The 24,913-nt window shown below is 55.6% G+C and overlaps 2 protein-coding genes across 2 annotated transcripts in view; one reads left to right on the forward strand and one right to left on the reverse strand.

Moving 5' to 3' along the window:
* Positions 1-15,619, forward strand: part of IRF5 (interferon regulatory factor 5) — a 38,044-nt gene extending 22,425 nt beyond the window's left edge. Inside the window, exons 3-10 of the mRNA XM_074953091.1 lie at positions 5,966-6,184; positions 6,925-7,114; positions 10,419-10,471; positions 11,592-11,622; positions 12,708-13,019; positions 13,265-13,654; positions 13,903-14,021; positions 14,862-15,619. Of these exons, the coding sequence (XP_074809192.1) occupies positions 6,011-6,184; positions 6,925-7,114; positions 10,419-10,471; positions 11,592-11,622; positions 12,708-13,019; positions 13,265-13,654; positions 13,903-14,021; positions 14,862-15,098 (1,506 nt within the window). The 5' untranslated portion in view covers positions 5,966-6,010 and the 3' untranslated portion in view covers positions 15,099-15,619. The remainder of the gene's footprint in view (positions 1-5,965; positions 6,185-6,924; positions 7,115-10,418; positions 10,472-11,591; positions 11,623-12,707; positions 13,020-13,264; positions 13,655-13,902; positions 14,022-14,861) is intronic.
* Positions 15,620-20,635: 5,016 nt separating this feature from the next.
* The window catches only part of TNPO3 (transportin 3), an 80,571-nt gene continuing 76,293 nt past the window's right edge, over positions 20,636-24,913 (reverse strand). Inside the window, exons 22-23 of the mRNA XM_074942762.1 lie at positions 22,201-22,291; positions 20,636-20,925 (exon numbers count right to left, since the gene is read on the reverse strand). Of these exons, the coding sequence (XP_074798863.1) occupies positions 22,231-22,291 (61 nt within the window). The 3' untranslated portion in view covers positions 20,636-20,925; positions 22,201-22,230. The remainder of the gene's footprint in view (positions 20,926-22,200; positions 22,292-24,913) is intronic.

Genomic DNA, 24,913 nt, shown 5'->3' on the forward strand with positions numbered 1-24,913 from the left:
AGCAGCCCCACCCCATGCACTGGGGGAGCCCCCATGACACCTACCCCAACCGGGACCCCCCCAACATAAGCCAGGCAGGAGACCCCACCCTGCAGTACCACCAAGAGGTCCCCATCCCAGCTGACCCTTGCCCCAAATATAATTTGAGCCAGGGTGCCCCTCAGCCGGGATGCCCCTTCCCCCACCACATGGACTGGGGCCTGGATCCCCCACCCCTCCGGCACACCCTGCCCCCACCCCAGGAGGTGTCCCAGCTGGCCAGGATCACACCATGGAGGTGTGAGTGGAGGCCCTGGCAGCAGGGGAGGAGCGAACAAGCAGGCCCCGCCACCTAGAGGCAGCAGCCGCTGGCCTGCATTTGGGATGGGATGGCTGGCGCGGCAGTCACCTTGGGAGAAGTGGGGCATCCCAGGGGAGTGGGGGAGGGGACGGGGACTCTGGGCTCACAGGAGAAAGGAGCATCTCGGTTCACACCGTGTGTGTGCAGGAGGGGCAGGAGTTTTGGGGGGCTCTGGGGGTGGGGAATGGGCCCCTCACAACTAGGGCACTGCCCTGAATCCAGCTTTGCTTGGCAGTAACTGGAAGGCAGCAGGTGCTGGCAGGTTGGCGGCCTACATGAGATGAATTTGTTGGGTCTCTGCCCAGTTCCTAACGAGCAGGTATCTGCATCAGAAAACATCCCTGTAGATGACACCAGCTGGCCCCGTCCTTGGCAGTCTCAGCAGAGAGGCCGAGGACTTGTTGGACTTGGAGCCCGACCTCCATGCGCTTTCCCTGCCCTATCCCGAGAGTGGCTGTCCACGTGGGGAATAACCGGCTAGCTGTTAGTGCTGCTGAAAAGGAGCTGGGGGCTACAGTTGATCACACATTGAATATGAGTCAGCAACGTGAGGCAGGTGTGAAAAAGGCTAATATCCTTCTGGGGCGTGTTAACAGGAACGTTGTATGTCAGACATGGGCAGCAACTGTCCTGCTCTGCTCGGCACTGGCGAGACCTCCGCTGGAGTCCTGTGTCCAGTGCTGGGCGTCGCTCTCCTCTGGATTCTCTCCACTTTGTCCACATCCTTCCTGAAGTGCAACAGAAAACCTGACCTGTGAGGAGAGGTTAAAACATGGGGCATGTTTAGTCTTGAGAAAAGAAGCCTGAGGGGGGACCTGAGAACAGTCTTCACACCTGTTATGGGCTGTTATAAAGAGGGCAGGGATCACTTGTTCTCCATGTCCACTGACGGTAGGACAAGGAGTAAGGGCTTAATCTGCAGCAGGGCAGACTTGGGTTCGATATTAGGAAGAACTTTCTACCTCTCAGGGTAGTGAAGCTCTGGAACAGGCTTGCAAGGGAGGTGGTGGAATCCCCATCACTGGAGATTTTTAGGGACAGGCTAGTGACCCACCAGCCTTGCTCTATAATTAAGACTGATGTGCTCTTTCTAGGGAGAGCTGTATTTCTGATGGGGGAGGAGGAGGCTTTAATTACCCCTGTGGACCAAAGTGGTTGTAATAGACTAAAATGGACCCTGGCCATTCATGACCAATCATTGAGGAGATTGGAGGACTCGCTTGTTAGATCTCTCAGAGACATAATTATTAAGTCTGAGAATTGATCTCAAATTTGTGAATAATATGAGCTGCTGGTGAAGTCTCTACAACCACTTGTCTCTAGACAAGGTGACTTTGGTTTTAGCTATTCTAAATGCTTCCAGAGATTGCACACTTGGTTTGATGCGGACGGTGAAGGAAAAGTCTGTTCTCGTGAGTGTAGCTAGTAGGGTAAGATGAAATCCCTCCCCTCATTTATTTCAGGATGTAGTAGAGGCCAGAAGAAGATATAAAGGTTTATTATATGAGACGCCTCCCAAGAATATCTTAGATCCTTGTGGAAGGATTTTGAAGCAGAAGCGAAACCTAAAAAGTCTTCCCCATTTTGGAAGATGGCAGCTTTAGCGCTGGTAGATACGCTCCTGTTGAGGAGCCCCATATTCATGAGGAAGCCCAGGTGGTACACTTTGGCCCAGGGCCTTAGTGATTCCCCTCAACCAATTTTACATCTACTTCTGCCATAGCTGGTGCAATGAGGAATCCTCTCTTGGGTTGACCACTCCGGCCTTCCGAAATGGACAGAGAATTGCAGCTTCAGAGGAAGATTTTCTCCTGATGGAAGTTTTTCAGGAGAATCTTAATTGGTTCTCCCCAGTCTTCGGCTAAATTATTTACCGTCATTAACCATATTGGATGGGTTCCGTCTGGCTGGCTGGATATCCAGTCTTGTCGTTCCTATTTTTAAAATAGGGCTAGAAAGAATCCTGCTTCATGTAGAGTTATTAGCTGGTTATATGTGTCAGAGAAAATGTACTCCAGATGTTTAATATCTCAACTTGAAATAGGGGCTTTCAAGGCTAATTTATTACAGGCGGAGCAGTCCAGTTTTAGGGCGGGTAGGGCCACAATTGATAATTGCTTTATTTTATCCTATATGATTTATAAATATATGGAGGTTAAGGGTGCTACAGTGTGTGTTGCTTTCTTAGATCTAAAGATGGCATTTGGTTCTATTGATCAAGGCAAACTTTGGGTGACATTAAGAAGGATGGGTAACAATCACAGAATATCAGGGTTGGAAGGGACCTCAGGAGGTCATCTAGTCCAATAGATGCTCAAAGCAGGACCAATCCCCAACTAAATCATCCCAGCCAGGGCTTTGTCAAGCCTGACCTTAAAAACCTCAAAGGAAGGAGATTCCACCACCTCCCTAGGTAATGCATCCCAGTGTTTCACCACACTCCCAGTAAAAAAGTGTTTCCTAATATCCAACCTAAACCTCCCCCACTGCAACTTGAGACCATTACTCCTCGTTCTGTCATCTGCTACCACTGAGAACAGTCTAGATCCATCCTCTTTGGAACACCCTTTCAGGTAGTTGAAAGCAGCTATCAAATCCCCCCTCATTCTTCTCTTCCGCACACTAAACAATCCTAGTTCCCTCAGCCTCCCCTCATAAGTCATGTGTTCCAGTCCCCTAATCATTTTTGTTGCCCTCCGCTGGACGCTTTCCAATTTTTCCACATCCTTCTTGCAGTGTGGGGCCCAAAACTGGACACAGTACTCCAGATGAGGCCTCACCAATGTCGAATAGAGGGGAACGATCACGTCCCTCGATCTGCTGGCAGTGCCCCTACGTGTACATCCCAAAATGCCATTGGCCTTCTTGGCAACAAGGGCACATTGTTGACTCATAATCTTGTTGAATCAGAATCTTCTCCGTGACTTCTGCTCTACAGTAAATTTTCATCCTACATGAAGTAAATAACTAACTGTCAATTATTTAAATATGTCTTAAAACCTGCCCTAGAACATCACATGATCCCACATTACTAGATATATCTTACCTTTCTTCAAAAACATGATTCACCATTTTGCAGGCACTTCCAGCCACTTCAGAGGAGTCTGAATGTTTCTTCATTATGTCCAGTGCATTAATGTGTATTCCTTTTGCCAACAGAACCTTTCTAATATTTACATTACAATCTGAGACTTTCAACTCGTTTGGAGTCTCTAGCCCAGGGCAATATGGCTATCAGGGTCAGAACTAAAATCAACATTTTCCTTGTTTCTAGGGGAGTATGCCCAGGATGCCTTCTAGCTCCTCCTCTTTTTAATTTACATATTAATGAAGTGGTGGATGTTTTAATGGAAGATAATTTTTCTCTGCCACAAATTAAGGGTCGACCTATCCCAGAGTCATTGTATGCTGATGATGGGGTTGTTTTATCACTAACTCCGCCAGTTATTTTCTCGTTTTCCCTCTCATGGTAACTCTCACTGTAACTTAATTATAAGGTCAAGGTCATGATTTTGGGGAAGAACCCCTCTGCAAATTGAGTGGAAGCTAGGAAGGCCACCCTGTGGAACAAGTCTCTGCTTTTACTTAGTTAGGGATAAAGTTCTATCATTCGGACCACTGGTCCCCTTGTCGTAAAGACTTAAACCAAAAGGCCCTTAGCTCTGCTCTGTTTTACACGCTCATATGGTGGGAACAGAGTTGCCCCGGCACTAAGAATTTTTAATGCAAAAATAATATTCCAGGTCGTCTATGGGGTTGATATTTGGTTAAGGGGACAAATTTTGGCCTTAGAGATTGTTCAAAATATTTTTTGAGGAGACTTTTATTTCTCCCAAAGTCTACCCCTGCCTCGTTTTTACATGCCAAGCTGGGTGTTCTTTCTGTAAGCAGTAGAGCTTGCATTGCTTTTCTTATATTTTTGGTTTAAAATCTGTCCCCTTCCAGATTATAAATTGTCCCTTCTTTGCCTCCAGGAGATGGAGGAACGACCTGTGTGCTCCTTATTTCCATGGTATAACACTCGCCAATTTATCACAGCTATGTTGGGTTTTTCTGCTACTCACTTTATTGTCAATATCTTTTAATTGATATCATCAGCTCCTCAAACAGAACATGACAGCCCATACCCAAGAAGAATATCTGGCTATGACTCATGATTCCAAGTTTGCTTTTGGTTTTCTCCTTTGAAGATGGCCTATGTCTTTGAACTATATTTGAGTGAGTTCTCAAATCCCCGTTGCTTAAGGCACAGACTCAGTTAAGATTCCAAACCATGGAAACTGCTGTCCTTCAAGCTGTTGAGAAGTTCCTTCACATCTTCGGCTTTGCCCGTGTAAATCTGGAGTGCTGGAGGACCTACCTCACTCTCTTTTGGATTTTAGAATTTTCCAGCTTCTGAGAGCACACGGGATTTTACCTCTTGTGTAGGAAACGAGCTTTGATCACCATCTCCAAAGATGTTTTTAGTTTCTTCTCAGTCGCTGGCAGTAATCAAATCAGTGGCAATCTTTGCCCTTTTAGCATTGCGCTGAAGAAGAGAGTTTTTATTAGGCTCTGACTGACATTTTAATGGATCATATACATCAGTGTTTCTCACCGACCGGTTCGTGGACCGGCGCCCGTCCCTGAGATCCCCCTGACACAGTTTAGGAAGGCAGCAAGCCCGTCTATGGTATCGAAAAGGTTGAGAAACATGGATATAGATGTGGTTACTTTAGATTTGTAGGTTTGTCTTTTTGTATTCGCAGCAGACGTGTCATAGGTAAGGCTACGATTTAGTCACGGAAGTTGCGGAAATCACGGAATCCATGACTTGGAGCGACCTCTGGGACTTCAGCCCGCAGTGGTGGGGAGCTGCAGGGTCCCCCGTTGCCCGCGCGGGCAGGGAGCTTTAAGGTACCCCCATCACCTCTAGCGGCCCCCGGAGCTCCAAGCTTGCTGCAGGCGGTGGGGGTACCCTACAGCTCCTGGACGCCACGGGTGGTGGGGGAACCCCCGAGCTCCCGGCCGCCGCGGGCTCCCGGAGTATGGGCAGCGGGGGCACCCCAGAGCTCCTGGCTGCTGCAGGCGGCGGGGGCCCCAGCAGCTCCCAGCCATGGACAATGGGGGACCCTGGAGTGCCGACACGCAGTCCGCGGTGGGAGCTCCTAGCCGCCGTGCAGCTGCCCCGTTGCAGGTGGTGTGGGCACCCACAGATCCCCATTTTGTCACGGATATTTTTAGTAAAAATCAGGGACAGGTCACGGCTTCCGTGAATTTTTGTTTATTGCTCGTGACCTGTCCGTGACTTTTACTAAAAATATCGGGGACCAAATTTTCGCCTTAGTCACAGGACGATTTAATAAAATTGACTTGAATAAAGAAAGAAGACCAGGCTGGACAAACCCCCATCAGGGATGGTCCAGGGTTACTTGGTCCTGCCTCAGCGCAGGGGGCTGGATTTGGTGACCTCTCGAGGTCCCTTCCAGCCTGACAGATCTGGGGGTCTGTGAAAAACGGGGAAGGGAGGACTCTGCCTCCCCCCACTATTATCCCTGCCCTTCCCCCTCCTCTCATTCCTTCCCCCTTAGCTCTGCCCTCTCCCCTGGGTACCTGGCCCTGTAACAGACTCTCCCTCTCTCTCAGTCTGCAGGCTAGTGGCCGGCGTGGCCCTGCGGGCTGTGAGTCGCCATGAACGCGCATCCCCGTCGCATCCGCCTGAAGCCCTGGCTCATCGCCCAAGTGAACAGCAACCAGTACCCAGGCCTGCAGTGGGTGAACCCCGAGCGCAAGCTCTTCTGCATCCCCTGGCGCCACGCCACCCGGCACGTCCCCACACAGGACGACGAGAACACCGTGTTCAAGGTGACCGCCCAGGGGGCCTGTGGGATGCCAGGCTGGGCTGGGGGTACCCTTTGGGGCACATGGCACCCAGCTGACATGTAAGGAACGGGGTTGGCTGGTCATGCGCGCAATGCGACGTGACCCCAACTGGGACTCCCAGGAGCTGCTGCACTGGGGCAGGCCATGGGTCCCTCTGCCCCCTTGGGATGGGAGGCTCATGGGACGGCATAACCCCCTGGTGTCCCAGAATGCACCCTGCTAGCTGCATGGGACTAGCCACGAGGCCGCTCAGTTAGCCACCTCTTGAGGTGTTTTTGAAAAGGCCTGTTTTCCCCCCTGTGAAATGGGGCCGATCGTACCAGCCTTGCAGCAGGAGGCGTGATGTCCGCACCCCTTTTTGAACTGCCCTGTGGACGCAGCTCCGAGGGGTGATGTGCTGCTGTCGGCCAGGCCCGGAAGCCCGTGGCGTTTTATGCCAGCCGGTGTCACTGCAGAAGCCGACACAGGCTCTGGCCCTGGTGCTGGCCCACCAGTGAATTACACATTGTGTCGGGAGAGCATCTCCGAGCTGCCTTCTCCCCGGGCCACCCCCTGGCTGCCCCTTGTCACCGCTCAGCTGAGGGCAGCTCAGGAATGAAACTTTAATCAACTGACCATACAGGCGAAAGCTTGGATTTCCTGGGCTCCTAGCACTGGGGCTGGGCTGGGGCTTGACCTATGTCTGTGACCACCCGCCTCCCCCATGAATCCCCACCTCCCAGGCCTGGGCCAAGGAGACTGGCAAGTACAATGAAGGTGTAGATGAGCCGGACCCAGCCAAGTGGAAAGCCAACCTGCGCTGTGCCCTCAACAAGAGCCGCGAGTTCAAGCTGATCTACGACGGCACCAAGGACACGCCCATGCAGCCCTACAAGATCTACGAGGTGTGCGAGGGCCACCAGCCCAACGGAGGTATCAGCAGGCCGGGCAAGGGGGATCCAGGGGATAGAGTGTACTTAGACTGTCAGAAAGCCCCTTGCCAAAGGCTCTTGAGCAAAGTAAGCTGTCGTGGGATAGGAGGGAAGGTTCTCTCGTGGATTGGTAACTGGTTAAAAGATAGGAAACGAAGGGTAGGAATAAATGGTCAGTTTTCAGAATGGAGAGAGGTAAATAGTGGTGTCCCTCAGGGGTCTGTTCTGGGGCCAGTACTGTTCAACATATTCATAAATGATCTGGAAAAGGGTAAACAGTGAGGTGGAAGAATTTGAAGGTGATACAAAACTACTCAAGATAGTTAAGTCCCAGGCAGACTGTGAAGAGCTGCAAAAGGATCTCTCAAAACTGGGTGACTGGGCAACAAAATGGCAGATGAAATTTAATGTTGATAAATGCAAAGTAATGCACACTGGAAAACATAATCCCAACTATACCTGTAAAATGATGGGGTCTAAATTAGCTGTTACCACTCAATAAAGATCTTGGAGTCACTGTGGCTAGTTCTCTGAAAACATCCACTCAATGTGCAGTGGCTGTCAAAAAAGCGAACACAATGTTGGGAATCATTAAGAAAAGGATAGATAATAAGACTGAAAATATCATATTGCCTCTCTATAAATCCATGTTTCGCCCACCTCTTGAACACTGCGTGCAGATGTGGTTGCCCCATCTCAAAAAAGGTATATTGGAATTGGAAAAGGTTCAGAAAAGGGCAACAAAATCGATTAGGGGAATGGAACAGCTTCCGTAGGAGGAGAGATTAATAAGACTGGGACTTTTCAGCTTGGAACAGGGACAACTAAGGGGAGATATGATAGAGGTCTATAAAATTATGACTGGTGTGGAGAAAGTAAATAAGGAAGTGTTATTTACTCTGTCTCCGGGATTGTGAGTTCAATCCTTGAGGGGGCTGTTTAGTTGATCTGGGGCAAAAAATGGTGATTGGTCCTGCTTTGAGCAGGGGTTGGACTAGATGATCTCCTGAGGTCCCTTCCAACCCTGATATTCTGTGATTCTGTGATTTCATAACACACGTACTAGGGGGTCACCAAATGAAATTAATAGTCAGCAGGTTTAAAACAAACAAAAGAAAGTATTTTTTCACACAAGGCACAGTCAACCTGTGGACCTCCTTGCCAGAGGATATTATGAAGGCCAAGACCGTAACAGGGTTCAAAAAAGAACTAGATAAGTTCATGGAAGATGGATCCATCAATGGCTAGTAGCCAGGATGGGCAGGGATGGTGTCCCTAGCCTCTGTTTGCCAGAAGCTGGGAATGGGCGACAGGGGATGGATCTCTTGATGATTCCCTGTTCTGTTCATTCCCTCTGGGGTACCTGGCATTGGCCACTGTTGGTAGACAGGATACTGGGCTAGATGGACCTTTAGTCTGACCCAGTATGGCCGTTCTTATGCCCTTATGGTAAGGGGAAACTGGGCTGGGGGAGGAGGGGAACTGCGGGACAAGCAGGGTGCCTGGAAAGGAGGCTGCTGGGAAAAATGAGGATTGGGGTCCTCTTTTCTGAGGGGGGGGCAGGGAGGATAACACCCCTCCCCCCACCCGCCTGGGCTTCTCTGGCCTATTTCCCATTTTCGGTGGCCGCACCTCAGAGCTGCAGAGGCTAGGCAGGGGCTGCCTGGTGAGCCCCTCAGTGCTTGGGGGGGCTGCCTGTGCCTCCACCCAACAAAAACCCCACAAACAGGCCCCACAACACCTCCAGCCCCCTCCAAAAACCAGGCCCCGTGATCCACTGCCCCTGCAACCCAGCTACCAGGCCCCGTGACCCCCCCCCCACCTCACCCAGCTACCAGACCCCATGACACCCCATCCAGCAAACTCACCCTGCAAGCAGGCCTTGTGACCCATCCCTGACACCCTAACCCCACCCAGCAAACAGGTCCTGTGACTCCCCCCCACCCCGCACCCCAGCTAACAGGCCCCATGACTCCCCACCAAACCCCGGCTGACAGCCCACGTGACCCCCCCACATAGGGGGACCAGGTATCTGGTTTTCGATGGGAGTGCCCAGTCGAACAGGGACCCTGGTGGCTCCAGTCAGCACTACCGAGCGGGCCATTAAAAGTCCGCTTGGCGGCGTAGTAGAGCTAAGGCAGGCTGGTCTTTATCTGTCCTGGGTCCACGCTGCGCCCCGGAAGCGGCCAGCAGGTCCGGCTCCTAGGCGGGGTCGCCACGGGCCTCCGCGCGCTGCCCCCGCCCCGAGCACCGGCTCTGCACTCTCATTGGCCGGTGCGTGCGGACGAGAGCAGCCCGTGGAGCCTCCTGGCCCGCCCACCTAGGGCCTGGACCTGCTGGCTGCTTTCAGGGTGCAGCATGGAGCTGGGACAGGCAGGGAGCCTGCCTTAGCGCTGCTGACCGGGAGCCCCCTGAGGTAAGCCCACGCCCCGAGCCCCTGCCCTGAGCCTCCCCCAAACCTGGAGGCCCCTCTTATACCCCAAAGCCCTCATCCCCAGCCCCACCCAAGAGCCCTCAGCCCCCTGCACCCCAACCCCATGCCTCAACCTGCAGCCCCCTCCCACACTCTGAGTCCATCGGCCCCACCCTGGAGCCCCCTCCTGCACCCCAAACCCCTCATCCCCAGCCCCACCCCAGAGCCTGCACTCCCAGCTGGAGCCCTCACCCCCTCCTGCTCCCCAACTCCATGCCCCAGCCCTGAGCCTCTTCCCGCACCCTGACCCCCTCATTTCTGGCCCCACCCTGGAGACTGCACCCCCAGTTAGAGCCTGCACCCCCTCCCACACCCCAACCCCCTGCCTCAGCCCAGTGAAAGTGAGTGAGGGTGGGGGAGAACAAGCCACTGAGGGAGGGGGAATGTAATGAGTGGGGGGTGGGGCCTCAGGGAAGGGGCGGAGCTAGGGTGTTGGGTTTTGTGTGACTAGAAAGTTGGCAACTCTACCCCCACACCCTCGCAGCACCCAGCTAACAGCTCCCATGACTGCCCACCCAGCAAACCCGCCCTGAAAACAGACCCTCTGACCCACCTCCCACAACTCAGCTAACAGGCCCCTGGACACCCCCCAGGCCCTCTAAAAAACAGGACCCATGACCCACGCCCCACAACCCAGCTAAGAGGTTCCGTGACGCACCCGAGACACCCTCACTGCACCCAGAAAACAGGCCCCATGATCCCGCCCAGCTAGCAGGTCCTGTGACTCCAGCCTCACCCCCAACTAACAGGCCCCATGACACACCCCCTGCCGCCAGCGGGCCCCATGACTCTCACGTGTGACTTGCTAACCGCCCCCGTGTCTCCATTGCAGACTCGCTGGCCGGGGAGGATCACACTTGCTGCCTGGGTGAGGAGGACGAGGAGGTGAGTGAGTGAGGGGGTTGGCGGAGCTGGCCAGCGCGTGAGTGTGGGTGCAATAGGGCCAGGAGGCTACTAGCCATTACATACTTCCCAGGCTGCCAGAGCTTGCCATTGAGTGTCCCCTGAAAACCCTGCTGAACAGCGCTGCGTCTGCTAGCCCACGGGCTGGCTGCCGAGCCCCTGGGCTGGGGGAATCCCTTCGGCTGCATGGGCTGACTGCCCTAGTGTTGCCAGGCGTCTGGTTTTCAACTGGAACCTTCAGTCGAAAAGGGACCCTGGCAGCTCCGGTCAGCACTGCTGACGGGGCTGTTAAAAGTCCGGTCGGCGGTGCTCCGGGGCTAAGGCAGGCACCCTGCCAGCCCTGGCTCCATGTGGCTCCCAGAAGTGGCTGCTATGTCCAGCTCCTAGGTGCAGGGGCGGCCAGGGAGGCTCCGCGCACTGCCCCCACCCTGAGGGCCGGCTTTGCAGCTCCCATGGGCCAGGAACCACAGCCAATGGGAGCTGTGGGGGCGGCGCCTGCAGGGGTGGGCAGTGCGCAGACGCACCTGTCCACACTTTTGCCAAGGAGCCGGACATGCCGGCCGCTTCTGGGAGCTGCCTGAGGTCAGCACCCCTTGGCTGGAGCCCGTACCCCACACCCCCTCCTGCACCTTAACCCCCTGCCCCTGCCCTGAGCCTGCACCCCCTCCTACACCCCAATCCCCTGCCCCAGCTCTGAACCTCCTCCCTTACCCAAACTCCCTCTGAGAGCCTGCACCCCCTCCTGCCCCAGCCCTGAGCCCCCTCCCGGAGCCCGCATCCCCTCCTGCACCCCAACACCCTACCCCAGGCCTGAGCCCTCTTCTGCACCCCAAACCCCTCATCCCTGGCCCCACCCCAGAGCCCGCACCCCCAGCTGGAACCCTGACCCCAACCCCCTTTCTCAGCCCGGTGAAAGTGAGTGAGGGTGGGGGAAAGCAAGCAACGGAGGGAGGGGGGGATGGAGTGAGCGGGGGCGGGGCAGGGGCGTTAGGTTTTGTGTGATTTGAAAGTTGCCAACCCTCCTCTGCCCCCTCCCCTGGGTCTGTCACAGGCCCTTGGGCACCCTCCCCCAGTAACCGAGCGCCTCCTGTCTCTCTCACAGCTGCAGAAAATGACGACACTGACGATAGCGGGTGAGTGCTGGGGGGCCGGCCGGGGTGCCTGGCAACTTGGGGACGGGGCTAGCAGGACTTGCAGGGCTGGTCTGCTCCCTCCATCTACTTAGCCCCGGGGACAAAACCACTCTGCTGCCCGGTTAAACCCCTCCCTCCCTCGGGTGCCCTGCAAGCTCGGACAGTGCCCAGGCCCTGCGGCAGGCGGTGGGGCTGGTGCCCGGTGCCGGCGTGGCCTGAGGCCGGGGATGGTGATGGAGCAGGGCGACCTCATCCAGCTCGTGGGCCGGGACACCAGCCAGGGTGTCTCTCGGCCTTGCCCCGGCCCATTGGCGGGGTCACTGCGGCCCAATCGCCCGGGGCCAGCACCCCTTGGTGCAGAGTCTCGTCACCCCTGAGCACCCCCCTGCATTCCATAGGGCTCTGAGCCCCTCCCTCTCCCTACGCCGTCCTCCTGCCTGAGTCTGCCCCCTCCGCCCCTGCTTCGCCCGGACACCCGCCTCCACAGGGGAAGGAGAAGGGGCTGTGGCTTGGTGTGGGGTCCTGCCGGCTCAGCCCCAGGGGCTCCCCCTGCTCTGTGCCCAGAGCCGCCTGCAGCCGATCAGGGAAGGTGGGGCAGAGGAGAGTGATGCACTCAGCAGCCTCCAATGCCCCCGCCCTGACTCCAACAGGAGCCTGAAAGCTGTGGGGAGAAACACAGGGTGGTCCCTCTCTTCCCCAGACGCGGGCTGGGTCTGTCCCCCAAGCAGACGGTCCCAGCTGCCAAAGTGCCCCGGGGGCTTGGCTGGCACAGCAAGATCCCACTCCAGGTTGGGGACTGCCCCTCTTTTACCCTCAATCCACCCTCCCATGTGGGGCACTAAAGGACTAGCTCCCATCCGGAAGGGTCAGTTGTTTTCCTCCTTTGCTCTCCGTTAGGGCGAGGGCCCTTGCACCAGGGTTGCTGGAGAGCAGGAGCCGTGTGCCGAGGGAGTCCCAGCCCGCTGGCCCGCCCCCAGGGCCTGGGTGTTGGGTGTCGGGTGTCGTGGGCTGGAGCCGGGCACGGCTGGCGATGCCAGCAGCTGGCTTGGGCTGACGAGGGGATCCTGAGCCAGGGTGTCTTGCAGATAGCAGCCAGGGCGTGGAGCCGCTCCCCTCCTACGTGTGGCCGAAGCAGGAAGTCCAGTATCCCAACGCCTGCGGGAACGGGTCCTTCCCCCCGCTGGGCACCCAGGAACTCCTCCACCCGGACGTGTCGGCGCCTCCGCCTCCCACCGCCGGTGCCTTCGCAGCCGGGGAGCTGCCTGCCCAGAACCCCGCCGGGAGCATGCCGCTGGGGGGGCCGGGCAGCCTGCAGAACCTGCCCCCCGCGGACGTGTCTCTGCAGCCCATGGAACAGTTCATCCCCGACCTGCTCATCAGCCCGCACATGCTGCCATGTAAGACCCCCCCGCCTGCCCGCTCTGCCTGGGGCTGCCCTCCCCATCAGTGCTTCCTTGCCCTGTCCCTTCCAGTCTGGGGCGCGGGCTCCCCGGGGCGCGGGCTGCCTGCCGTTCCCTCCGGACAGCACCTAGCGCCGTGCCCACGCCGGGGGGAGAGCCCGAGGGGCGGCAGCGGCGTGACGGGAGCACAGGGTTACCGATTTCCCCGGCTAATGGGCTTGTCTCGCTCTCCCCGCGGCCAGTGACCGACCTGGAGATCAAGTTCCACTACCGCGGCCGGCAGGCCAGCTCCCTGACCATCAGCAACCCCCACGGGTGCCGGCTGTTCCACAGCAGCCTGGAGCCCACGCACGAGCAGGTGGAGCTCTTCGGGCCCGTGACGCTGGAGCAGGTGCGCTTCCCGAGCACCGAGCACATCCCCCACGAGAAGCAGCGCTTCTACACCCACCAGCTGCTGGACGTCATGGACCGGGGCCTCATCCTGGAGCTGCAGGGCCAAGACATCTACGCCGTCCGGCTGTGTCAGTGCAAGGTCTTCTGGACGGGGCCCTGCGCCGGCGAGCGGGCCGGCCCCAACCCCATCGAGCGCGAGAGGAAGATCAAACTCTTCAGCCTGGAGAGCTTCCTCAACGGTGAGCGGAGGGGCTGGGGGCCAGCCCTGCCCTCCGCATCCTGGCGCCCCGGCCCTGGCCTCCCCACGTGGCTTCTCTGCCCCCAGCTTTCCTGGCTGCCATTCCCCTGGCCCCCCTCTCCTCTGGCCCTGGCCCCTCCCACGCGGCTGGAGGGCGGGGGGGCATTGCTAGATGCTGGGCGGGGGAGGGGATTGGAAATGCCACGGGGGCCCCACCCCTCATGCCGTGTCTGCTGTGGGGCTCCCTAGGGCTCATCCTGTTCCAGAAGGGGCAGACCAGCATGCCGCCCCCCTTCGAAATCTTCCTCTGCTTCGGAGAGGAGTGGCCGGACCAGAAGCCGAAGGAGAAGAAACTTATCACTGTCCAGGTAAGGGGTCCCCCACCCGCTCTCGCCCCTGGGAGCGAGGCCTAGGGCCCAGCTGGGGTCCTGTCTGCTGGTTTGGCTCTGTTAAGGACCCTCCACCCTCTCCCCGCTTGGCCCATCTCTACCCTTGCTCCTTCCCAGCCTGCAGCAGGACACGCCAGCCATGGAACCGTGGCCCTTCCAAGCTGGGGTGCCTGATGGCCCAGCGCCCCGGGCCCCTGGACTGCACTGAACTCCATGCACACAGGCCAAGGCTAGAATGAGGACGCGCCCGCAGACCCACATGGGCCCCCAGCAACAGCCCAGAGAAGGCCGAGTGGTTGGGACTGGGGGACGCCTGCAGCTTGCGAAGGGGGAGCTGAGGGCCAGGCATGTGTGCGATACCCTTCCCGAGCAGGGGGTCACCAGAGCATCTCGGGCTGGGAGTGGGGTGACTGATCAGTACTTGGACGGTACACTTGGTCACCAATTCCTTGCTGCTCCCTCATTCAGCAGGCCCCTGGTCATGCCAACTGCTCCGCCCCTCCCCTCCCTGGGCCAAGCTCGGAGATTTTCACACTGCCCCGTGCAGCTTACGCTCTAATCGCAGCCCTGGCCTGCTGGGAGGGGTGGAGACGCAGCAGCAAGAGGAGGCTGTTACCCGGCGGGGTTCAGGCGGAGAGAAGGGAACGTGCTCGGAGCAGGGCTGTAGCAGGGACTCCCGAGCGGGGACTGGGTGACTCAGCCCCGGATCCTTCCAGGAAGTGGGGGGCAGACAAGGGGTTGAGGCTGGGAAGGGGCAGGGGTGAGCAGGCTGCAGAGGGGAGTGGGCTAGCTACGGCCTGCTGTTTGTCTGCCACCCAGGTCGTGCCAGTGGCCGCCCGCATCCTGCTGGAGATGTTCTCTGGGGAGCTCTCCTGGTCGGCAGACAGCATCCGCCTGCAGATCTCCCATCCGGACCTGAAAGACAAGATGGTGGAGCAGTTCAAGGAGCTGCATCAGCTCTGGCAAAACCAGCAGAGCCTGCAGGCCCCCCCGGCCTCGAACCTGGAGCCAGGCCCGGGCCCTTGGGCAATGCAGGCCAGCAGCATGCAGCAGTGAGGACGTGGGCACGTCGCAGACACTCGCCCGCTTCCCCTCCCTCCTGACGGGCGCCCGTGTGAGCCTGGCCGTGCACGCCAGCCCCGAGGAGGGGGAGACGAGGCAAACTGATCTCCACTCCGCCAGCGCAGGCTGCCGCCAACCTCCCAGCTACCAGCTGTGGACCCCAAAGGGGCCGGGGGGAGGGGGCCCTTCCTGCCTGGGATGGGTGGAGGCCGGCCCACACCATCGCCTGCTGGGAATACGCTAGGCTGCGGGCCAGGCCCCACCTTGCCGGAGCACTGCAGGGCCAGGCAATGCCTGCCATGGAGGAAAGAGACTGGGTTAGACCCACAGCCCTAGGCATTTATGGGAACTCTGCCTGGGGGGTGGGCAGCAGGGGCTGGGGCCTGCTGAAAGGACAGGCCCAGCCGTTGGGCCTGATCCAGCCCGCGGGCGTGGCTGAGCCAGAGGCGATGCTGCATTCACAGTGTGCAGGAGCTGGCGGCACGGCCCTGGGAGCTGGCCTGGCACAGAGATGCGGCAGGGGACGTGCTCAGCTGTTAATAAAAGCAACCACTTGCCTGCGTGCGCGTGTGTGTGAGGCTTCTTCTGAGAGGGGCCGGGGGAGAGGACAGGAAGGGAGCCGGCCCGATGAGCGTTCAGCGTAGGGAAAAGCACACGCTGAGCCCCCCAGCCCAGAGCTCCTGCGCTCACCAAAACGCGCCCCCCCCGGGGGAGAGGAGCTAGAGCGTAGCAAGCCCGGGGCTTGGCCGGCCGGGACCACAGGCAGCCTTTGACCCGCGGATTCTCTGCCTGCCTCAGCACCCAGGGCGCGTGTGCAGGCCCGGCCGAGCGCCTGCAGCCGTGTGCACGTCGGAAACTGACCAAAGCGCCCCGGTTTGGGCTCCAGCACGGTGGCTGGGGGCAGGGCCCTGCTGCTCCCCAGCCTAGCCAGGCCACCAGGGAGCCGAAGCCGGGTTAGTTGCAGCCGGGAGCCTGAAGCCTTAATGACTTGGCAGCTGCCGGGCAGGTTAGCCCCGTCTTTACCGTTTGTAACTGCTGGGCTGTAACCTCCACAGCAGCGGGGCGCTTCCCCCGAGTTCGTCACGGCTGCGGCACCGGCTGCCTGACTGAACAAGTGGGGCTGAAAAAGCCCCAGCAGGCACGGCTGTGTCTACGTTCCCTTCCCCGCAGCTTTGGCCTGGTCAGTTTTACAGAGGCCAAGCAACAGCCCTTCCTTTGAGACAGGCCCCTGCTTGGACGCTGGGCTCGGCGGGGTTTCCGCAGACCCCGACTGCTCTGGCTGCGGCCGAGCGCCTGTGGAGACGTTTTAAGCCGTTTGCCTCAGGGTAGAGCATCGTGCAAAGCACGTGTCCCTGCGTACCAAACCCCCAGCGGAGCAGGACATGGGCCGCCCAGCCAGCCCGTGCCTGTGTTGGCAGCTAGACAGCAGGGTGCCTGGTACACAAACCTGGGTCGGACTGTCCCGGCGTCCCCGGACGATGCTCTGGGACTGCTCCCGACGAAGCCAGGCAGGACTCTGGGGGAGCCTCCTCTCCGGGAGCAGCCTGTCTGCAGGACACACAGCTCACCCGGCTTCCACCTTCCTGGGTCTGACCTCGGAGCATTCAGCCTCCTCTGCCCTCTGTGTGCTTCCCACAGCGAGTCCCCCAGGCGGGGTCCTGGGGGGGCCAGAGGGTCCTGCCCCCCAACTCCGCAGTCAGACGGGACTCTCAGCCAGCCAGTAACACAGAAGTTTTATTTGACGACAGGAACGTGGTCTAACAGAGCTTGTAGGTGCAGAGAACAGGACCCCCTCAGCCGGGTCCATTTGGGGGGGCAGTGAGCCAGACAACCACGTCTGCACTTCACTCCTCGTCCCCAGCCAGCCCCAAACTGACTCCCCCTCCAGCCCCTCCTCCTCTGGGCTTTGTCCCTGTTCTGGGCCAGGAGGTCACCGGATTCCTTTGTTCTCCAACCCTTTAGCTCTCACCTTGCAGGGGGGAAGGCCCAGGCCATCAGGTGCCAGGAGACAGAGTGTCGGCCATTTATGTACCCTGGTCCTGTGCTCTGCAACAATTACCCCCCCTTATACCACCACCTAGAGACTTGGTCAAGGCAGGTGTAAGTGCAGAGGGTCTGGTTACCTTTCCTTGGCTGATGGAGGGCAGGGACATGGGCAAACATAACAACGGCCATACTGGGTCAGACCAAAGGTCCATCTATCCCAGTATCCTGTCTTCCAACAGTGGCCAATGCCAGGTGCCCCAGAGGGAATGAACAGAACAGAGAATCCGCAAGTGATCCATCCCCTGTCGCCCATTCCCAGCTCCTGGCAAACAGAGGCTAGTGACACCATCCCTGTCCATCCTGGCTAATAGCCACTGATGGCCCTATCCTCCATGAATTTATCTAGTTCTTTTTTGAACCCCATTATAGTTTTGGTCTTCACAACATCCTCTGGCAAGGAGTTCCACAGGTTGACTGTGTTGTGTGAAGAAATACTTCCTTGTTTGATTTAAACCTGCTGCCTATTAACTTCATTTGGTGACCCCTGGTTCTTGTGTTTGAGGAGTAAATAACACTCCCTTATTTACTTTCTCCACACCAGTCATGATTTTATAGACCTCAATCATATCTCCGCTGAGTCGTCTCTTTACCAAGCTGAAAAGTCCCAGTCTTATTAATCCCTCCTCATACGGAAGCCGTTCCATGCCCCTAGTCATTTTTGTTGCCCTTTTCTGAACTTTTTCCAATTCCAATATATCTTTTTAGAGATGGGGAGACCGCATCTGCATGCAGGATTCAAGCTGTGGGTGAACCATGGATTTAGAGAGAGGCAACGTGCTATTTTCTGTCTTATCTATCCCTTTCTTGATGATTCTGTTGGCTTTTTTTTTTTTTGACTGCCCTTTTTTAAAAATTGGCCTCACATTAGCTATCCTCCAGTCATCTGGTGCAGAAGCCGATTTAAATGATCGTTACAGGCGACAGTTAGTTGTTCTGCAATGTCACATTTGAGTTCCTTCAGAACTCTTGGGTGATACCATCTGGTCCTGGTAACTTTACTGTTTAGTTTATCAATTTGTTCCAAAACCTCCTCTATTGACACCTCAGTCTGGGACAGTTCCTCACATCTGTCACCTAAAAAGAATGGCTGAGGTTTGGGAATCTCCCTCACATCCTCAGCCCTGAAGACCAATGCAGAGAATTCATTTAGTTTCTCTGCAATGGCCTTATCATCCTTGAGTGCTCCTTTAGCATCTTGATCAGCCAGTGACAACCCCCCCTCCCCCCGTTGGTTTGTAGGCTTCCTGCTTCTGATAGACTTAAAAATTTTTGCTATTACTTTTGGAGTCTTTGGCTAGCTGTTCTTCAAATTCTTTTTTGGCCTTCCTAATTCTATTTTTACCCTTCACTTGCCAGAGTTTATGCTCCTATTTTCCTTACTAGGATTTAACTTCCACTTTTTAAAGGACGCCTTTTGCCTCTCACTGCTTCTTTTACTTTGTTGTTTAGCCATGGTGGCTCTTCCGTGGTTCTCTCACTGTTTTTCAATTTGGGGAAAACATTTAAATTGAGCCTCTATTACGGTGCCTTTCAAATTTCCACGCAGCTTGCAGGGATTTCACTTTCGGCGCTGGACCTTTTAATTTCTGTTTAACCTCATTTTTGTGTCGTTCCCCTTTCTGAAATTAAATGCTACAAAGCCTGAGCCTAGCAAAGTCAGTGGCAAATGAACAGCAGCTGGTGCTGCCAAACACCCGATGCTCAGTGCACGTGGGCCCTGTGCTGGCCAGCTGAGGGAACTACTCACCAGCACCTCCGAGCACAGACCCTACGATTCCAAAAGATGAAAGCCCTAAGCCAGGCACGTTCACTGCCTTTTAGCCCTGGGCAGGGCAGGGCAGTTCCAGCCATATGGCCCTGCAGGCAAGTGTCAAGGAGAAGAGCAATAGATTTGCTGCTTGGGTAGTATTTAATTGTGGCTCATTCAGCCACGATGGCCTAGCATATAAACCTTTACCAGGCTCCTTTGAGCAGTTCCAGGCTGCTGTATTGTTAACTAGATCTCTGGCTGCAGGAGAGAACCTTGCTCACCAATACGCAGCACGGGAAGCTCACCTGGTGCTTATGAGTCTCGCACCGCGGCTCGCTTTGACTAGCCGGATGGTACAGCGCGGGGGCCTTGAAGGCGCGCTGCTTTTACACAACGGACACCAGAAGGCAACGAAATGGCGGTCACGCTCAGTCACCCTGCTCAGAAGCTCGCTGCGGTGCAATAAAAAAAAAAAAAAAAAAGCACCTTGACTCTGATCCTCTTTGGTCATTTACTTATTAAGTCATAAAATCCAGCAATTCCCACCAGACCTGGCCTGCATTAGTGCGAAGTAGGGAGGCTGTAGGGTAATTTCAAAGGTACTACCTAGGATTACAGCGAGATCACAGCAATGCAGCCAGGTTAGCGAATGCTACTGTGCCAATCAGCGTGCAAGGGAGAAGCGAATTCTCTTCCTCGAGTAGCAGGAGCCAAGGTGGTTGGAGAAGAGGGTTAAGCTGGGATTGAGTCTTGTGACTAAAGCACAGAAAATTAAATATCACATCACTTGGCACAGTCCCTTCCCCCCAGTTACTACAATCCGCCTTCGCTGGTACTACCCTTTAAGGGTAACGGGGTCTTGCTGCCCGTTGAAGCACGCGGACAGATCCTACGGTTACCGGGATTTCGGAGCCGGGGCCAGTCCCGCTCCTCGCCGGAGGCGTCCAGACTGGTTCAACAGCCAGAGACACGAGGCACAAAACCGACATTTTAATTTTTTAATTTATTTTTTTGTTTTTTTTGTTTGTCTTGTTCTCGAGATGGCTACAACACCAGACGGAACAGCATGCGCTCAATTCTAACGCCTGCACAGGGTCTCAGGTCTTGTCAATGTAAGATTCCCCAGGGAGTCGTTTCCAAATCTGTTGAGTAAAATAGTCAGCCCCGTCACTGCGACCTCGAGAGCCCTTCTCCTCTCTCCCCCTCACAGTAAAAAACCCAAAGAAAACCAAATTGAAAAAAAAAAAAAAAAACTAAAAAAAGAAAAATATATATAATATATAACAGTCTATCGCAGGCGGATTCTCCTCCCGGAGGCCGACAGATCGATGGCATCAGATTTAGCGAGGGGGGTGCGTAAGGAGGGCAGGGTGCGGTAAGTTTAAACTTCCAGAGCTCTGGAAGTGTGCTCCACAGGGGCGACCAGCGGGATCCCCACGGTGCTGCGCAGGGGAACCCACTCCTCCGGATTGCTCTTTTAGAGGGGGCGAGGGGGGAGTGGAGGGAGCTCGGGGAGTTCCGGAAGTGGGCTAAAAACCTGGGTGCCTTCCCCCCTCCCAGTGCAGACAAGGGGTTTTGCTAGGTGTGTATTTTTAATCCCCACGGTTTCCTTAAGTAAATTTTATTTTATTTTTCATTTCACAGAAAGTTTTCTACTTTGTTTGGTGGTTTTTTTTTTTTTTTTTTTTTTTTGCTACCAGGCAATTTTTTTTTCCATTCTTGTTTCATTTCTCTCTTTTTTTGTTTGTTTTTTTTTATTTTTTTGTTTTTTTTAAAGCGAGTCCATCAGGAAAGCAGCGTCCCCCCCACGATGCCGTAGGTCCGGCTGCAGCCATCTTTAGTCAGGTTGAGTTGCCCTCCCACTCACACCCAGTAACGTCACTGGCTTGTTCTGGCGGGGGCGCGTCTCTTCGGGTTTGACGATGCGCACTAGAGTGAGTGAAAGCCCTCGGCCACAATGAAGTCTGCTGATTGTGGGACATTCTTGGGTTTGTTATTTCCTGTCTTCTAAATAAAAAGACATTCCTGGCGGGGGACAGAAAGCAGAGTCAGGATTTCCAGAGCAAAGCGATTTATGGCTACGAAGAGAGGCTCCCACCTGCCCCAAAGAGCTCACCACCTAGAGAGACCCTCTGGACTCCCGAGTGCCACAGGGCCCAGTTTACTGCTGGAAATACAGAGTAACTCCACGGCTGCGACCGAGCCCAGAGGCTGAAAGTTGCACTGAAGGCACTAAGCAAAGCTTTTATGGTCTTTAATTGAGTGTTGGTGAACAACAGTCCTGGGATGAGCTTCTCTAGCCACGTGGGCAGCAGCAATGCCCGAACCTGCCCCCTAGCCAACATGACTCTCTCCTGACCTGAAAGGCCCCCTCGAGGAGGATGGATATAGAGCTTGGTCTATTTGCCGAGACCAAGGAGTGCTGCTGATTTGTCACCCATCCATTGGGAACTCCCACTGAGTTTCATACTGAAAATCAAGCTGCCCTCAGATGCTCAAGACGACTCATCCATCTGGGTTGAATTGGAACGCGCAGCCTTGATGTGAAAGACCCCATTATCCCAAGCTGTCACTGGCCCTTTACAGATGAAATAGCTGCTGAAGCTAACAACTGGGGGGTGCCAGCAGGCGAGGGCAGCTCTAAGTCAGCAGTGCCACACTGCACACACCACCTCTGGCTAGAAACCCTGGCTTCCCACCAGCCGGCACTCTGAGGCCCAGCAGGGCTTTCACAGATTGCTATCCCAGAAGGCAGGGGGACGGCAAACAGCAAATGGCCTCAGGAGTCCATCCCCCACAGGGTGCTGGATTATTTTGTCCATCAACCCCTGGCCGTGCATTGGCTCCATAGCACATGCCAGAGAAACGCTCCAGAGGTAGCTACTCCCTTTGGTTACATGTGCAACACCTGGTAGCCAGTGTCCAGGGATGGGCTTAGTGTGTGGGATCAGCGGGCTGGGACCTGGGTGCAGCACGCAGATTGCGTCTGAAGTCGAGGGTTTTCACGCATCGGCCACTGACCAGCCTTTCACCCCAGACATGGTCTAGGATGGATTCGCTTCGATACATGGGCCTCAGGCTGTCTTCTCTACCACGGTGACCCAGGATTCTCACCACCAACCACCTCTTGGCACTTCTCAGAGTTACCGCTCTTACCACCCGCTGGCAACCAACGGGTTAATTTGTACTACAGGCCCCAACCCTGCCCTCCCTGAAGTTGGGGACAGCTCACCCAGCAGGGTGCCCTTGCAGGGAGGTGTCCACCCGGACCTGGAGTGCGGCCAGACGGCATCTACTAACCTGGAGACAGGCACAGAGTGGGCGCGCGAGCTATCGAAACAAGCGGGTGAAGTCCCTCAGGGCCCAGCACACTTGTTTACATTCCTCAGCACTGAAAGACAAGGGTGGCTGTTAGGGGAAGGGAAGATCCAGGCCCTTGCCAGGGAAGGCTGAGTTGAAGCAGAAGCTGGGAGATGCTACAGGAAGTCAGGCCTGTGCAGGCCCCTCCTTCCCCCCCGACACAGACAGCAGCGGGCCGCGTCACAGCTGCTGATTTCCCACCTTAGCGACCTGGGGCCGAGCGTGAACTTTACCGACCCTTCAGGGAAGTGTCTGAACACTCAGGCAGCCTGACCGGGCTTCAGCGAGGACACACTGGGTGCGATCGTGTGGCCCCAGCACAGGACTGGGGGTCAGGGGCTCCCGGGCGCTGGCGTGAGTGTTTCAGTTTTCCTACGGGCAAAGAAGGAACGCTGCCTGCTGCCTCCCAAGAAGGGCTGGGAGGGCCAGGCTGCAGAGATGAGAAAGCTAAGCAGGAAAACATCCAACCGAGAAGGGGCCTTGACAGAATCCCAGAATGACAAGGGCCATGGCCCAGCTCCGGGCCTCTGACTTTCTGACTAACGGAGACACAAGGCTGGCGTTTCACAAGGGCGTGAAAGAGCTGGAGGAACAGGCCGGGCCATGCTGAGGTGATCTGCCCCTTTACCGCTGGGGAGGAACAACGCCCATGTGCAGGCCTGGGCAGAGCCAGCAGCCCAGGCAACCTGGAGCTGCTGAGTCACAGGGCAGAGAAGACCGAGGTGAGTGTTTGAGGGCGACGTACAGGCTTGTGAAAGCCCAGTGGGGAAGGAATCCCAGAGCTCGTCCTGCTTCGGAGCAGGGCAGCCAGTCACCTAACTCCCTGCGGTTTCCCTCCTCTGTGTGACACTGCATGGACTCACGGGAGAGGAGGGAAAGCGATGGAAAAGGAGGGGACTCCAGACCCCAGCTGGGGCTTTCTGGCATTCCTGATCACTCGAGACACAGACTGCGGGCTCGGTTTGCACAGAGCTCTCATGGGCTTGGAAAGTCAAGAGTGGATTCTTCTCCCAGGAAACCCAGCCCAGATACGCTGCACAGGCCCTGGCGGAAGGACCCCCACTTGTGTGCAGCCCGCCCACAGGATGAAGGGGAAATCACCAGAAATCAAAGGGTTAATGGGGGTGGCGGGGCTGGGAAGGGTCACGAAGCCTCCAGGGAACAAGCTCCTTCCAACCACCAGTTATGTACCAACACTGCACAATTTGAGCATTAGCCTGCTAAACCCAGGACTGTGAGTTCAATCCTTGAGGGGGCCATTTGGGATCTGGGGCAAAAATTGGGGGTTGGTCCTGCTTTGAGCAGGGGGTTGGACTAGATGAACTCCTGTGGTCCCTTCCAACCCTGATATTCTATGATTCTAATTAAGCAGGGCTGAAGGGCACTAAGGAACCAGAGTGCTTGCAGCACATACAGCAACAGAATAGCCAGACACCACGGTGAGGGGCACGTAACAATCAGTTCTGGAGTGTAGTTGGTTTAGAACAGGAGGCAAAGAACAATATCCAACTGAACTCCTCTTCCTCGCCTAGTCTGGGCAGCAGAATGCAACTGCCCAGTTTAAGAACATAAGAACGGCCTTACTGGGTCAGCCCAACAGCCCATTTAGCCCAGTGTCCTTCTTCCGACAGTGGCCAGTACAAGAGCTTCAGGGGGAGTGAACAGAATAGAGCAATGTTACAGAGATCCATCCATCTTCCCCTCCCAGCTTCTGGCAGTCGGATGCTTAGAGTCATCCAGAACATGGGGTTACATCCCTGACTACCGTAGCTAATAGCCACTGATGGACCTATCTTCCATGAACTTATCTAGTTCATTTTTGAACCCAGTTATACTGCTGGTCATCACACATCCCATGGCAATGCGTTCCACAGGTTAATTGTGTGTTGTGTGAAAAAGTACTACTTCTTGTTTGCATTAAACCTGCTGCCTATTCATTTCATCAGTGACCCCTAGTTTTTTTTTTTTGTTTGTTTTTATTGTGGGTGAGAGTAAATAACTCCTCTATTCACCTTTCCTGCACCAGTCATGATTTTATAGACCCTCTATCATAACCCCCCTAAATCATCTCTTTTCTAAGGTGAACAGTCCCTGGTTTTTTTCGTCTCTCCTTGTACAGAAGCCGTTCCACACCCTCAGTCATCTGTGCTGCCCTTCTCTGAACCTTCTCCAGTTCCACTCAGATGGCGTGACCAGAACTGGACACAGTATTCAAGGTGTGGGCGCACCATGGATTTATAGAATAGCATTCGGATATTTTCTGTCTTATTTTTCATTCCTTTCCTAATAGTTCCTAACACTTCATTCACTTTTTTTGACTGCTGCTGTGCGTTGAGCTGAAGTTTTCAGAGAACTAGCCATGATCCCGCCAAGATCTCTTCCTTGAGTGGTAACAGCTAATTTAGAACTCGCCATTAGATAAGTGCAAAGTAGTGCACATGGGAAAACATAATCCCACCTACATGTATCAGTGTTGAATTTCATCTGCCAGTTTGTTGCCCATCACCCAGTTTTGTGAGATCCCTTTGTAACTCATTGCAATCTGCTTTGGACTTAACTATCTCGAGTAATTTTGTATCACCTGCAAACTTTGCCACTTCACTGTTTGCTCCCTTTTCCAGATCATCAATGAATATGTTGAACAGCACAGGTC

Source organism: Natator depressus, chromosome 1 (genome assembly GCF_965152275.1).
Source record: "Natator depressus isolate rNatDep1 chromosome 1, rNatDep2.hap1, whole genome shotgun sequence".
NCBI classification, from domain to species: Eukaryota; Metazoa; Chordata; order Testudines; family Cheloniidae; genus Natator; species Natator depressus.